The 13,381-nt window shown below is 40.4% G+C and overlaps 1 protein-coding gene and 3 non-coding genes across 4 annotated transcripts; all 4 read right to left on the bottom strand.

The window, feature by feature from the left end:
- Positions 1–8,188: 8,188 nt before the first annotated feature.
- On the bottom strand, positions 8,189–12,919 carry rps5 (ribosomal protein S5). Its single transcript, XM_014176982.3, has 6 exons — positions 12,807–12,919; positions 11,638–11,747; positions 11,138–11,347; positions 8,935–9,063; positions 8,485–8,583; positions 8,189–8,312 (listed from the first exon to the last, which is right to left on the bottom strand). Coding segments are annotated over exons 1-6 (618 nt in total). The 5' UTR covers positions 12,808–12,919; the 3' UTR covers positions 8,189–8,243.
- Positions 8,680–8,810, bottom strand: LOC123731007 (small nucleolar RNA SNORA3/SNORA45 family). Its single transcript, XR_006762512.1, has one exon. It is a non-coding gene; the product is annotated as a small nucleolar RNA SNORA3/SNORA45 family (small nucleolar RNA).
- On the bottom strand, positions 10,852–10,978 carry LOC123731003 (small nucleolar RNA SNORA65). The gene has a single exon (XR_006762508.1). It is a non-coding gene; the product is annotated as a small nucleolar RNA SNORA65 (small nucleolar RNA).
- Positions 11,438–11,569, bottom strand: LOC123731008 (small nucleolar RNA SNORA3/SNORA45 family). Its single transcript, XR_006762513.1, has one exon. It is a non-coding gene; the product is annotated as a small nucleolar RNA SNORA3/SNORA45 family (small nucleolar RNA).
- Positions 12,920–13,381: the final 462 nt, after the last annotated feature.

The raw sequence follows: 13,381 nt of genomic DNA, 5'->3' as shown, positions 1-13,381 counted from the left end.
ATTGTTTACAGACAGATTATTTCACTTATAACTCACTGTATCACAATTCCAGTGGGTCAAAAGTTTACATACACTAAGTTGACTGTGCCTTTAAACAGCTTGGAAAATTCCAGAAAATGTCATGGCTTTAGAAGCTTCTGATAGGCTAATTGACATCATTTGAGTCAATTGGAGGTGTACCTGTGGATATATTTCAAGGCCTACCTTCAAACTCAGTGCCTCTTTGCTTGACATCATTGGAAAATGAATAGAAATCAGCCAAGACTTCATAAAAAAATGTGTTGACCTCCACAAGTCTGGCTCATCATTGGGAGCAATTTCCAAACGCCTGAAGGTACCATGTTCATCTGTACAAACAAAAAGCAAGTATAAACACCATGGGACCACATAGCTGTCATACTGCTCAGGAAAGAGACGCGTTCTGTCTTCTAGGGATTAACGTACTTTGTTGTGAAAAGTGCTGGAGGAAACGGGTACAAAAGTATCTATATCCACAGTAAAATGAGTCCTATATCGACATAACCTGAAAGGCCGCTCAGCGAGGAAGAAGCCACTGCTCCAAAACCGCCATAAAAAAGCCGGACTACGGTTTGCAACTGCACCATGGGGACAAAGATCGTACTTTTTGGAGAAATGTCCTCTGGTCTGATGAAACTAAAATATAATTTTTGGCCATAATGACCATCGTTATGTTTGGAGGAAAAAGGGGGAAGCTTGCAAGCCGAAGAACACCATCCCAACCGTGAAGCACGGGGGTGGCAGCATCATGTTGTGGGGGTGCTTTGCTGCAAGAGGGACTGGTGCACTTCACAAAATAGATGGCATCATGAGGAAGTAAAATTGAGGATATATTGTAGCAACATCTCAAGACATCAGTTAGGAAGTTAAAGCTTGGTCGCAATGGGTCTTCCAAATGGACAATGACCCCAAGCACACTTCCAAATTTGTGGAAAAATGGCTTAAGGACAACAAAGTCAAGGTATTGGAGTGGCCATCACAAAGCCCTGACCTCAATCCTATAGAAAATTTGTGGGCAGAAGTGAAAAAGCTTGTGCGATCAAGGAGGCCTACAAACCTGACTCAGTTACACCAGCTCTGTCAGGAGGAATGGGCCAAAATTCACCCAACTTATTGTGGGAAGCTTGTGGAAGGCTACCCGAAATGTTTGACCCAAGTTAAACAATTTAAAGGCAATGCTAACAAATACTAATTGAGTGTATGTAAACTTCTGACCCACTGGGGTTGTGATGAAAGAAATAAAAGCTGAAATAAATAATTCTCTCTACTATTATTCTGACATTTCACAATCTTAAAATAAAGTGTTTATCCTAACTGACCTAAGACATGGAATTTTTACTAGGATTAAATGTCAGGAATTGTGAAAAACTAATTTTAAATGTTTTTGGCTAAGGTGTATGTAAACTTTCATCTCTAGGTGACAGAACGCGTCTCCTTCCTGAGTGGTATGACAGTTGCGTGGTCCCATGGTATTTATACTTGCGTACTATTTTTGTACAGATGAACGTGGTACCTTCAGGCATTTGGAAATTGCTCCCAATTCACATGGAATTGTTGTGCAATTTAAATGTTTAAATATGAAACTATTTGTGAAACGATGAAATGGAATTTTAGCTTCCAAATGAGAGAATTGGGTTTTCATAAGGTTAGAGTTCTGCTCACTCAGTGGCCCGCCCATGTGAAGAGACATTGGTTATAAACTATGAAACACGCCCTTCTCTCCCTTTCTATATATAGCCCTTTACGAAAATATAACTTTCTGTTCCGAGTAGGCGAGGCCTGCAGCCTCACGTTAAAAGGACTCAGATAATAAGCTGTTCCAGTCTAACACACAACGACATTACTACAAAGTATCTAGTTTACCACCAGAGACACCCTTCAAAGGACTAGGAAGATCTCTGTTGGGCAACACGGCCAGCATCTACGACCAACCTACCGAAGCGCAGCTCAGAGTAAATATTTATTGCATTCTCCTTTTTCAAATGGGCGGCAATTTAGAATGCATAAGATACTGTATTTACGATAGCATAGCTTCTCCCTTTGTTCCTCAGTCTTCCCGCTCTTTCACTCAAACCCAAACCCCTTTCCTTTGTGTAACCAGCCGTCATGTCGGCTCCGTCCACCAGGGACGTTTTCTGTATGACATAATTTGCATTCTGTGTATATGTAATTCTGTGATTAGTTAGGTATTTAGTAAATAAATAATTAAACCAAATTTTGTAGTGCGGATTCAACTTGTTAGCCAGGGTTCGTGAAGAATTTACAACTTTCAGATGAGACTGAAATAAGGTGACGATTAATATGAACTGCTATTGATGTAAAATATGAGGTCTTTAAGAGTTTATTCGGAAGATAACAGCTCTCCAAACATTATTTCGTGGTGCCCCGACTTTCTAGTTAATTACATTTACATGATTAGCTTAATCAGGTAATATTAATTACAGAGAAAGGATTTTATAGAATAGCATGTCAAATCACTTAATCCGGCATAGCCAAAGACACGACACCAGCCATTCTGAAACTAACTGCAGCTCTTTGTAAAGTGTTGCAGTCATTTAAGTCGCTGTAATAGCTGGCGTGTGTAGTGTTGAGTCATCCGCATACAGACACACTTACTCAAAGCCAGTGGCATGCCGTTAGTAAAGATTGAAAAACGTAAGGGGCCTGAACAGCTGCCTGGGGGAATTCCTGATTCTACCTGGATTATGTTGGAGAGGCTTCCATTAAATAACACCCTCTGTGTTCTGTTAGACATTAAAGAACGCCCTCTGTTAGACAGGTAACTCTTTATCCACAATATAGCAGGGGTGTAAAAGCCATAACACATGTTTTTCCAGCAGCAGACAATGATTGATAATGTCAAAAGCCACACTGAAGTCTAACAAAACAATATTTTTATCATCAATTTCTCTCAGCCAATCATCAGTCATTTGTGTAAGTGCTGTGCTTGTTGAATGTCCTTACCCATAAGCATGCTGAAAGTCCGTTGTCAATTGGTTTCCCGTAAAATAGCATTGTATCTGGTCAAAAAAAAATTATCTAAAGTTTACTAAGGGTTGGTAACAGGCTGATTGGTCAGTTATTTGAGCCAGTAAAGGGGGGCTTTACTATTCTTGGGTAGCGGAATGAATTTTGCTTCCCTCCAGGCCTGAAGGCACACACTTTCTAGTATTTTTTAAACTGAAGATATGGCAATTAGGAGTAGCGATATCGTCTGCTATTATCCTCAGTCATTTTCTATCCAGGATGTCAAACCCCGGTGAATTGTCATTGTTGATAGACAACAATACTTTTTTCACCTCTTCCACACTTAATTCACGGAATTCAAAAACACAATGCTTGTCTTTCATAATTTGGTCAGATATACTTGGATGTGCAGTGTCAGCGTTTGTTGCTGGCATGTCATGCCTAAATTTGCTAATCTTGCCAATGAAAAATCGATAAGTGGTTGGCAATATCAGTGGATTTTGTGATGAATGAGCCATCTGATTTAATGAATGATGGAGCAGTTAGCCTTTTCTCATTTATTTTTGTTTCATAGTACGTTTTTATTTAGTTTAGTCACATGATTTCTCAATAGCGGTACATTTGCCAATCGGTTGTATTACCAGACTTCTTTGCCATACCTTTTGCCTCATCCCTCTGAAACATACCATTTTTCAATTCCTCATCAATCCAAGGGGATTAAACAGTTTTTACATGGGTGCATGCTTATTAGTAACTGGAATATGCAATTTCATAAATGTGTCAAAGTGCAGCGTCTGGTTACTCCTCGTTACACACCACAGACCAGCAAATATTCTTTACATCAACAGAAGAATCACCACAAAATGTATTGTATGACCTCTTATCCACTATATTAGGTCCAGCCTTTGGAACTTTGGTTTTCCTAGATATGGCTATTATATTGTGATCACTATATCCTATGGATTTTGATACTGCTTTAAAGCAAATTTCTGCAGCCTTAGTAAAGATCTGACCAATAGATGTTGATGATTTTATTCCTGCTCTGTTTGTCAGTACCTTGTTAGGTTGACTGATAACCTGATGCCAGGTTGCAGACACTGGTTACAGTTTGATGTTTTTTTCTTGAGTGGGCAGCTTGATGAAAGCCAGTCAATATTTAAATCACCCAGAAATTATACAATGGCAAGAAAAAGTATGTGAACCCTTCGGAATTAGCTGGATTTCCCAACAATAGACAAACATAGTGTGCTTAAACTAATAACCTACAAATTATTGTATTTGTGTTGGCTATATTGAATACATCATTTAAACATTCACATTGTAGGTTGGAAAAAGTATGTGAACCCCTAGGCTAATGACTTTTGCAAAAGCTAATTGGAGTCAGGAGTCAGCTAACCTGGAGTCATATCAATGAGATGAGATTAGAGATGTTGGTTAGAGCTGCTTTGCCCTATAAAAAACACTCACAAAATTTGAGTTTGCTATTCACAAGAAGCATTGCCTGATGTGAACCATGCCTCGAACAAAAGAGATCTCAGAAGACCTAAGATTAAGAATTGTTGATTTGCATAAATCTGGAAAGGGTTACAAAAGTATCTCTAAAAGCCTTGATGTTCATCAGTCCACAGTAAAACAAAGTGTCTATAAATGGAGAAAGTTCAGCACTGTTGCTACTATCCCTAGGAGTGGCCATCCTGCAAAGATGACTGCAAGAGCACAGGGCAGAATGCTCAATGAGGTTAAGACGAATCCTAGAGTGTCAGCTAAAGACTTACAGAAGTCTCTGGAACATGCTAACATATCTGTTGATGAGTCTACAATACGTAAAACACTAAACAAGAATGGTGTTCATGGGAGGACACCACGGAAGAAGCCACTGCTGTCCAAAAAAAACATTGCTGCACGTCTGAAGTTTGCAAAAGTGCACCTGGATGTTCCACAGCTCTACTGGCAAAATATTCTGTGGACAGATGAAACTATAGTTGAGTTGTTTGGAAGGAACACACAACACTATGTGTGGAGAAAAAAAGGCACAGCACACCAACATCAAAACCTCATCCCAACTATAAAGTATGGTGGAGGGAGGTGTCAAAGGTATCTATAAAAGGGATTCCAACCAAGCTACAGTAGTCTTTTAGCCACGCGTGTAATGCCAGTAGCCTGCTGAATCTTTCACACCCGCAGCCCAAAGATGGTACCAGACCTGATATTGGCCAATTTTTTAAAAATCTTTCAGTGCTAGAATTAATTCTTTAAATCCATTTTAATAAGTTCAGAGCTAGCCCTTCTGTGATTTGACCCCACATGGACTATGAAAGCATCAGCTACCAGCGTGTCGCAGAACAGCCGGAAGCAGCCTTGTAATGTCCTGTACTTGAGCTCCTTGGTAGCGCAGGGGTTTTACCCCGGGAACCAAGATGTTTCTTACAATAGAGCTGCCGATGACAACAGCTGGTGCAATGGCTGAGGTCCAGACGTTCTTTCGCCTCGAGGGGTTTTCCAAACTCTGAGGACCGAAGGGCCCGAGCCAGCTGTAGTATCGATTGCAGATGACGAATAGGCAGATCTAAGGCAGCCTCACGGTCTGATGAGGGCGCGTGTTGCAACGTAGGACCGATTATTTTTTTTCTTTTTATTTTACACTCGGCAGTCCCGTTCTGTGAGCTTGTGTGGCCTACCACTTCACGGCTGAGCCGTTGTTGCTCCCAGACATTTCTACCTCACAGTAACCACACCAGTTGACCAGGGAAGCTCTAGCAGGGCAGAAATATGAACTGACTTGTTGGAAAGGTGGCATCCCATGACAGCGCCACATTAGTCACTAGAGGTCAACCGATTAATCGGAATGGCCAATTAATTAGGGCCGATTTCAAGTTTTCATAACAATCGGAAATCGGTATTTTTGGACCCCGATTAAAAAAAAAAAAAAACACCTTTATTTAACTAGGCAAGTCAGTTAAGAACACATTCTTATTTTCAATGACGGCCTAGGAACGGTGGGTTAACTGCCTTGTTCAGGGGGCAGAACGACAGATATTTAGCTTGTCAGCTCGGGGATTCAATCTCGCAACCTTACGGTTAGCTAGTCCAATGCTCTAACCACCTGCTTTACATTGCACTCCACGAGGAGCCTGCCTGTTACACGGATGCAGTAAGAAGCCAAGGTAAGTTGCTAGCTAGCATTAAACTTATCTTATAAAAAACAATCAATCTTAACATAATCACTAGTTAACTACACATGGTTGATGATATTACTAGTTTATCTAGCCTGTCCTGCGTTGCATATAATCGCTTAGAGAAGCATTAACATCAATGCCTTTCTTAAAATCAATACACAAGCATATATTTTTAAACCTGCATATTTAGTTAATATTGCCTGCTAACATGAATTTCTTTTAACTAAGGAAAATGTGTCATTTCTCTTGCAAGAGTCAGGGTATATGCAGCAGTTTGGGCCGCCTGGCTTGTTGCGAACTGTGAAGACTATTTCTTCCTAACAAAGACAGCTGACTTTGCCAAACGGGGGATGATTTAACAAAAGCGCATTTGCGAAAAAAGCACAATCGTTGCACGACTGTACCTAACCATAAACATCAATGCCTTAAAATCAATACACAGAAGTATATATTTTTAAATCTGCATATTTAGCTAAAAGAAATCCCGGTTAGCAGGCAATATTAACCAGGTGAAATTGTCACTTCTCTTGCGTTCATTGCGCCAGAGTCAGGGTATATGCAACAGTTTGGGCCGCCTGGCTCGTTGCGAACTAATTTGCCAGAACTTTACGTAATTATGACATAACATTGAAGGTTGTGCAACGTAACAGGAATAGTTAGACTTAGGGATGCCACCCGTTAGATAAAATACGGAACCGTTCCGTATTTCACTGAAAGGAAAAATGTTGTTTTTGAGATGAGTTTCCAGATTCGACCATATTAATGACCCAAGGCTCGTATTTTTGTGTGTTATGTTATAATTAAGTCTATGATTTGATAGAGCAGTCTGACTGAGCGGTGGTAGGCACCAGCACTGTCGTGCATTTTGCCAGCTGTGCTTTAAGCATTGCGCTGTTTATGACTTCAAGCCTACAACTCGCAAGATGAGGCTGGTGTAACCGATGTGAAATGGCTAACTAGTTAGCCGGGTGCGCGCTAATAGCGTTTCAAACGCTACCCTTGCGCTACATGGGTAACGCTGCTTCGAGGGTGGCTGTTGTCGATGTGTTCATGGTTCGAGCGAGAAGGACGGAAGCTATACTGTTACACTGGCAATACTAAAGTGCCTATAAGAACATCCAATAGTAAAAGTATATGAAATACAAATTGTATAGAGAAGTAGTCCTATAATAACTACAACCTAAAACTCCATACCTGGGAATATTGAAGACTCATGTTAAAAGGAACCACCAGCTTTCATATGTTCTCATGTTGAGCAAGGAACTTAAACGTTAGCTTTCTTACATGGCACATATTGCACTTTTACTTTCTTCTCCAACACGTTTTTTGCATTATTTAAACCAAATTGAACATATTTCATTATTTATTTGAGGCTAAATTGATTTTATTGATGTACTATATTAAGTTAAAATAAGTGTTAATTCAGTGTTGTTGTAATTGACACTATTACAAAAAAAAGTAGTAAATCGGCATCGGCCTTTTGGTCCTCCAATAATCGGTATTGAAAAATCATAATCGGTCGACCTCTATCAGTCACTGAGTGCTTCATTAAGGCCATTCTACTGCCAATGTTTGTCTATGGAGATTGCGTGGCAGTGTGCTCAATTTCAGCAACCGGTGTGGCTGAACCCACTAATTTGAAGGGGTGTTCACATACTTTTGTATATATAGTGCAGTAACTCAAAATAAACTGGCATCGTTTGTCACAGTACTTTGTTGCGAAGTCCTCATTAGCGATAAAGCACTGACATTGCCCTTTTACTTCAGTAGTCCAATCAGTCGTATGCACCTAAGAAGCTGCATTAATTTATATTCAAGTACATGCATATCTGTGGACTCAGTTGAAACAAGTGAACTCAAGTTCTACACATTAAGCATTTTAGTGTAGCTTTTGAATGTGATGATTACATCTCTACTTAGTAGATCAAATAAATTAACTTAAAACCTTTGACTCATTCCTCAAATGTCCTGTATTCAGGCTTATGTGTTACTAAACATCATACCACATTGAACTTTAAAAAAAACAATGGAAGTTGCCAAATTTATTTCCTCATTTTCTTTTTCAGAAAGGAACAAACAATTTTAACGGTTGGACTTGGCGACCCTCTCCAACTCGTCCTTCTTCTTGATGGCGTAGGAGTTAGAAGAACCCTGACAAAACACAATCAACACACTGATCAACCCCAAAGAAATTGACATGAACACTGGTGAACAAACCCCCCAACATAACAGCAGACTAGAAAAATCTGATTAAAACTGGTTCAAAACCAAATCTGTACGGTACTGAAATCGCAATTGAGACTACAATTTCAACAAAAGTCACCTTAGCTGCGTTGATCAGCTCATCAGCAAGGCACTCTGCGATAGTCTTGATGTTCCTGAAAGCAGCTTCTCTTGCACCAGTGCACAGCAGCCAGATAGCCTGAGAGACAGGAGGCAAGACAGTGAGCAGCCATAATCATAGTTTATTTATATTCTATGTTGTGAATCTTTACAACAAAAGAAGTCAAAATGGAGGTTCTGTATCTGAGCTGGTGATTGACTGGGCCACAAGAGACTACAGCCAATGAATAGGCAAAGATGTTTACTCTACGAGCACTCTAGCACACCAGGACAATGAGTTTGTAATGGCGTGACTCTAGCCTCGTGTACACAATTTTTTTTAACAAGTTTTACATTCCTGTAACTTCACTTGTGATGTAGCCTAGATTTGGCAGTGAACCAAGTGGCAACAGGCAGAGTTGGAGGAGAATGTGGCAGCAGTCTCTTTTACCTGGTTGACTCTGCGCAGAGGGGACACGTCCACAGCTTGCCTCCTCACGGTACCAGCACGACCAATACGGGTCGAGTCCTCACGGGGTCCGCTGTTTATGATGGCATTGACCAGCACCTGCAGGGGGTTCTGAGAGGACAAGGCAGGGACAAGGTCAACCACCACAACCGTACTGGAATCGATATTCAGGGGTACAAATTTCACGGGCAAAGACACTTCGAGCCTACTGTTGGATTTGACATTATGAACATGCTGATATTAAAGACATGAAAGATCAGACGCATAGTATATTAACCTGTCTGGGCAGTATTTTCACGGCCGGATAAAAAACGTACCCGATTTAAACTGGTTACTACTCTTGCCCAGAAACAAGAATATGCATATAATTAGTAGATTTGGATAGAAAACACTCTGAAGTTTCTAAAACTGTTTGAATGGTGTCTGTGAGTATAACAGAACTCATATGGCAGGCAAAAACCTGAGAAGATTCCATGCAGGAAGTGGCCTGTCTGACAATTTGTAGTCCTGTTGCATCTCTATCGAAATTACAGCATCTGCTGTTACGTGACACCTTTCTAAGGCTTCCATTGGCTCTCTAAAGCGTTCAGAAAGCGGAATGACGCGTCTCCTGTCTCTGGGCAAAGTACAGGAGCAGAGTTTGTAAGTGGTCTGCCTGAGGACAGAGACTGAGATGCGCGTTCACGAGACCTCACCATTTTTTTCTTTCACTCTTTGAATGAATACAACGTTGTCCGGTTGGAATATTATCGCTATTTTACGAGAAAAATAGCATAAAAACAAAAACAAAAAATTTGAATTTAAACAGCATTTGACATGCTTCTAAGTACGGTAAAATAATATTTTGATTTTTTTTTGTCACGAAATGCGCTCGCGCGTTACCCTTCGGATAGTGACCTGAACGCACGAACAAAACAGAGGTATTTGGATATAACTATGGATTATTTGGAACCAAAACAACATTTGTTGTTGAATTAGAAGTCCTGGGAGTGCATTCTGACGAAGAACAGCAAAGGTAATCCAATTTTTCTAATAGTAATTCTGAGTTTAGGTTGCCCCAAACTTGGTGGGTGTCAAATTAGCTAGCCGTGATGGCTGAGCTATGTACTCAGAATATTGCAAAAAAAATTTTTTTGCTTGCCGAAAAGCTATTTTAAAATCTGACATAGCGTTTGCATAAAGGAGTTCTGTATCTATAATTCTTAAAATAATTGTTATGTATTTTGTCAACGTTTATCATGAGTAATTTAGTAAATTCACCGGACGTTTTCGGTGGGTATGCTAGTTCTGAACATCACATGCTAATGTAAAAAGCTGGGTTTTGATATAAATATGAACTTGATTGAACAAAACATGCATGTATTGTATACCATAATGTCCTAGGAGTGTCATCTGATGAAGATCAACAAAGGTTAGTGCTGCATTTAGCTGCGGTTTGGGTTTTTGTGACATATATGCTTGCTTTGAAAATGGCTGTGTGATTATTTTTGGCTATGTACTCTAACATAATCTAATGTTTTGCTTTCGCTATAAAGCCTTTTTGAAATCGGAGAACGTGGTTGGATTAACGAGAGTCTTATCTTTCAAATTATGTAAAATAGTCATATGTTTGAGAAATTGAAGATATAGCATTTGAGGTAATTGTATTTCGCGCCCAGAGGTTAAGTGGGATATAAATGTCTGGATGGGACAAATGTTGGGTTGTCTGAATACAGCTGTACAGAACCTTTGGGCAGAATTAAACTTGGTTAATGCTTCTCTGGTGTCCATGGGTTATTTACTCTGAAAAATAAGATCCTAACAGTACATATGGGATAGAGATGACCAGTAAAATTTGGGTGATAACAGTAACAGGAGAGTATCCATGGACTTAAGAAAGCAGAACAATTTCCATGTGGCGTTTGTTCCAGGCCTTTCGGCACAGAGTTGCCCATTTGTTGAGGCAGCCCTGCTTCCTAGAACTGGGTCTATCTGAGCCTCCACTGGATTATACTCAGTCACCAAGACAGACCAGCATAGTGGCGGGAGGCTGACAAGCATGGAGTTCAAGGCTAAGTCCGCATTTCAAATGGGACCCTATTCCCCATTTAGTGCACTACTTTTGACCAAGGACCATAGTAGTGCACTATGAAAGGGATGGGGTGACATTTGGGATGCAAAAAACAACGTTGAATAAGGTACGTACCTCCCCGGTCAGCAAGTGGATTATCTCGAAGGCGTGCTTCACAATGCGACAGGTCATCAGCTTCTTGCCGTTGTTGCGGCCGTGCATCATCATGGAGTTGGTGAGACGCTCCACAATGGGGCACTGGGCCTTGCGGAAACGCTTGGCAGCATAGCGGCCTCCAGAGTGTGGCAGGTACTTAGCGTACTTCTCCTTCACAGCAATGTAATCCTGAGTTGAGGGAAAAAGCATCATCAATACTAGTTCCCTTCCCAATAACTTAGGTTTCAATGTCCAGGTTAACAGGGCATACAGAGATGTTCATGTTTCTGAGCTGGTGAATGACTGGGCCACATGAGACTACAGCCAATGAATATGCAAAGAAGTTTACTCTGCGAGCACTCTAGCACACCAGGACAATGAGGGTCGTAAAGGCGTGACTCTAGCCTCGCTTACACACAAAAAACAAATAATTATGTTTTATAGTGCCTAGTCACAAGTCAAACACTGAAATGCCCTACCTGCAGGGAGATGTCATTGATCTGAACATCGTCTGTGCTCCATTTCCCGAAGAGCTTGATTTCTGGCGTTTCAGCCACTGCAGGGGCAGTCTCCCACGACTCTGAAGTCACTGATGAAAAACATTAGATTTGGTCAGGTAATATTGATGGATTTATTTATGAGTCAAGGTACCACAATGTCTGACCTCAGTTCCATGGCAAAAGCCCTTGCAATAACAGTATCCCACACTAATCAATTATATTACTAAATTGTAATTATTTCACCACTATGCCCCATTTATTGCCTGCCTCCCTTATCTTACCTCATTTGCACACACTGTATATAGACTATTGTATATGTTTGTTTATTCCATGTAACTGTTGTTGTTTGTGTCGCACTGTTTTGCTTTATCTTGGCCAGGTCGCAGTTGTAAATGAGAACTTGTTCTCAACTAGCCTACCTGGTTAAATAAAGGTGAAATAAAAAAAATCCACATCACGATATTACCAGATCACGGCTCAACTAGTTAGCATAATGGTAGACGAAATAACAAAAGGCTTCATGATACTGCCATCAACATCAGGAAGGAATGGCTGCCACTGTTAGTAACACACGAATAGCTAGCTAACTTGCTAGCCAACGTTATCCATTATACAGTCAACGTTAGTGATTTTAGCAACGTGGGCTAGGCTACACACGGACAGCATAAATGTATTGGTTTAAGTAGTTAAATGATATTAAATGAAATAGTCGGGATAAAATCTTAAAGGCAATGTGGATGAGCGCAGACACGACAGTAGGCCCAAAAGGCTAAAGTCTGCCCGAGTCTACTAGCGAACGATAGTTATATGGCTAATGTCATTATGAGACAAACATGAGATAAACATGTATTTAACACCAATCTGAACATCTTGCATAGCAACAATGTTCCGAGTGGTCCCGGGAGGACCCTAAATAGGTAGCTAGCTAGTTAGCAATGTCGCACGTGCTAGCATGACGTTAATCTGCCCCGGCTGAAGGCATTTGAGCACCGAGTAAAAACACTCGGATGATTTAAAAACGACTTTGGACTATAAACTGATTTACTTCTGACTCAAAGTCAAACAAGCAATGTTACACGTACGATAGTTGGACATTGTGCGTTATCATGCAATTTTTGGCTTGAAATTTGTAAAAATGATTCACTCACTTGTATCTGCCGTTCTGCACCACACTTCTCAAAGCCGGAAAAGGGCCTGTTTAGGGCGCATCAAACAGATATACAGTGAGGCGGAAATGAGGCATCTAGATTGCACGGCTTTTATGGAATTGTAGTTCAATGGCAGAAATCCCATCTCCGATATGTACAAGGCATTCGGAAAGCATTCTGACCCCTTTACTTTTTCCATATTTTGTTACGTTACACCATATAAAAAAATGTATTAAATTACTTTTTCCCCCTCATCAATCTACACACAGTACCACATAATGACTAATCGAAAACAGGTTTTAATAGATTTCTGCTAATTTATTAAAAATAAAGAAACCGAAATAGCTTATTTGCGTAAGCATTCAGGCCATTTGCTATGAGACTCGAAATTGAGCTCAGGTGCATCCTGTTTCTATTGAGCGACCTTGAGATGTTTCTACAACTTCATTGGTGTCCACCTGTGGTAAATTCAATTGATTGAACACGATTTGGAAAGGCACACACCTGTCTATATAAGGTCCCCACAGTTGATAGTGCATGTCAGAGCAAAAACCAAGCCATGAAGTTGAAGGAAT

This window comes from Salmo salar, chromosome 27 (genome assembly GCF_965601325.2).
Source record: "Salmo salar chromosome 27, fSalSal1, whole genome shotgun sequence".
NCBI classification, from domain to species: Eukaryota; Metazoa; Chordata; class Actinopteri; order Salmoniformes; family Salmonidae; genus Salmo; species Salmo salar.
Note: the sequence above shows the minus strand (reverse complement) of the source record. Positions and strands in the feature narration are given on the sequence as shown.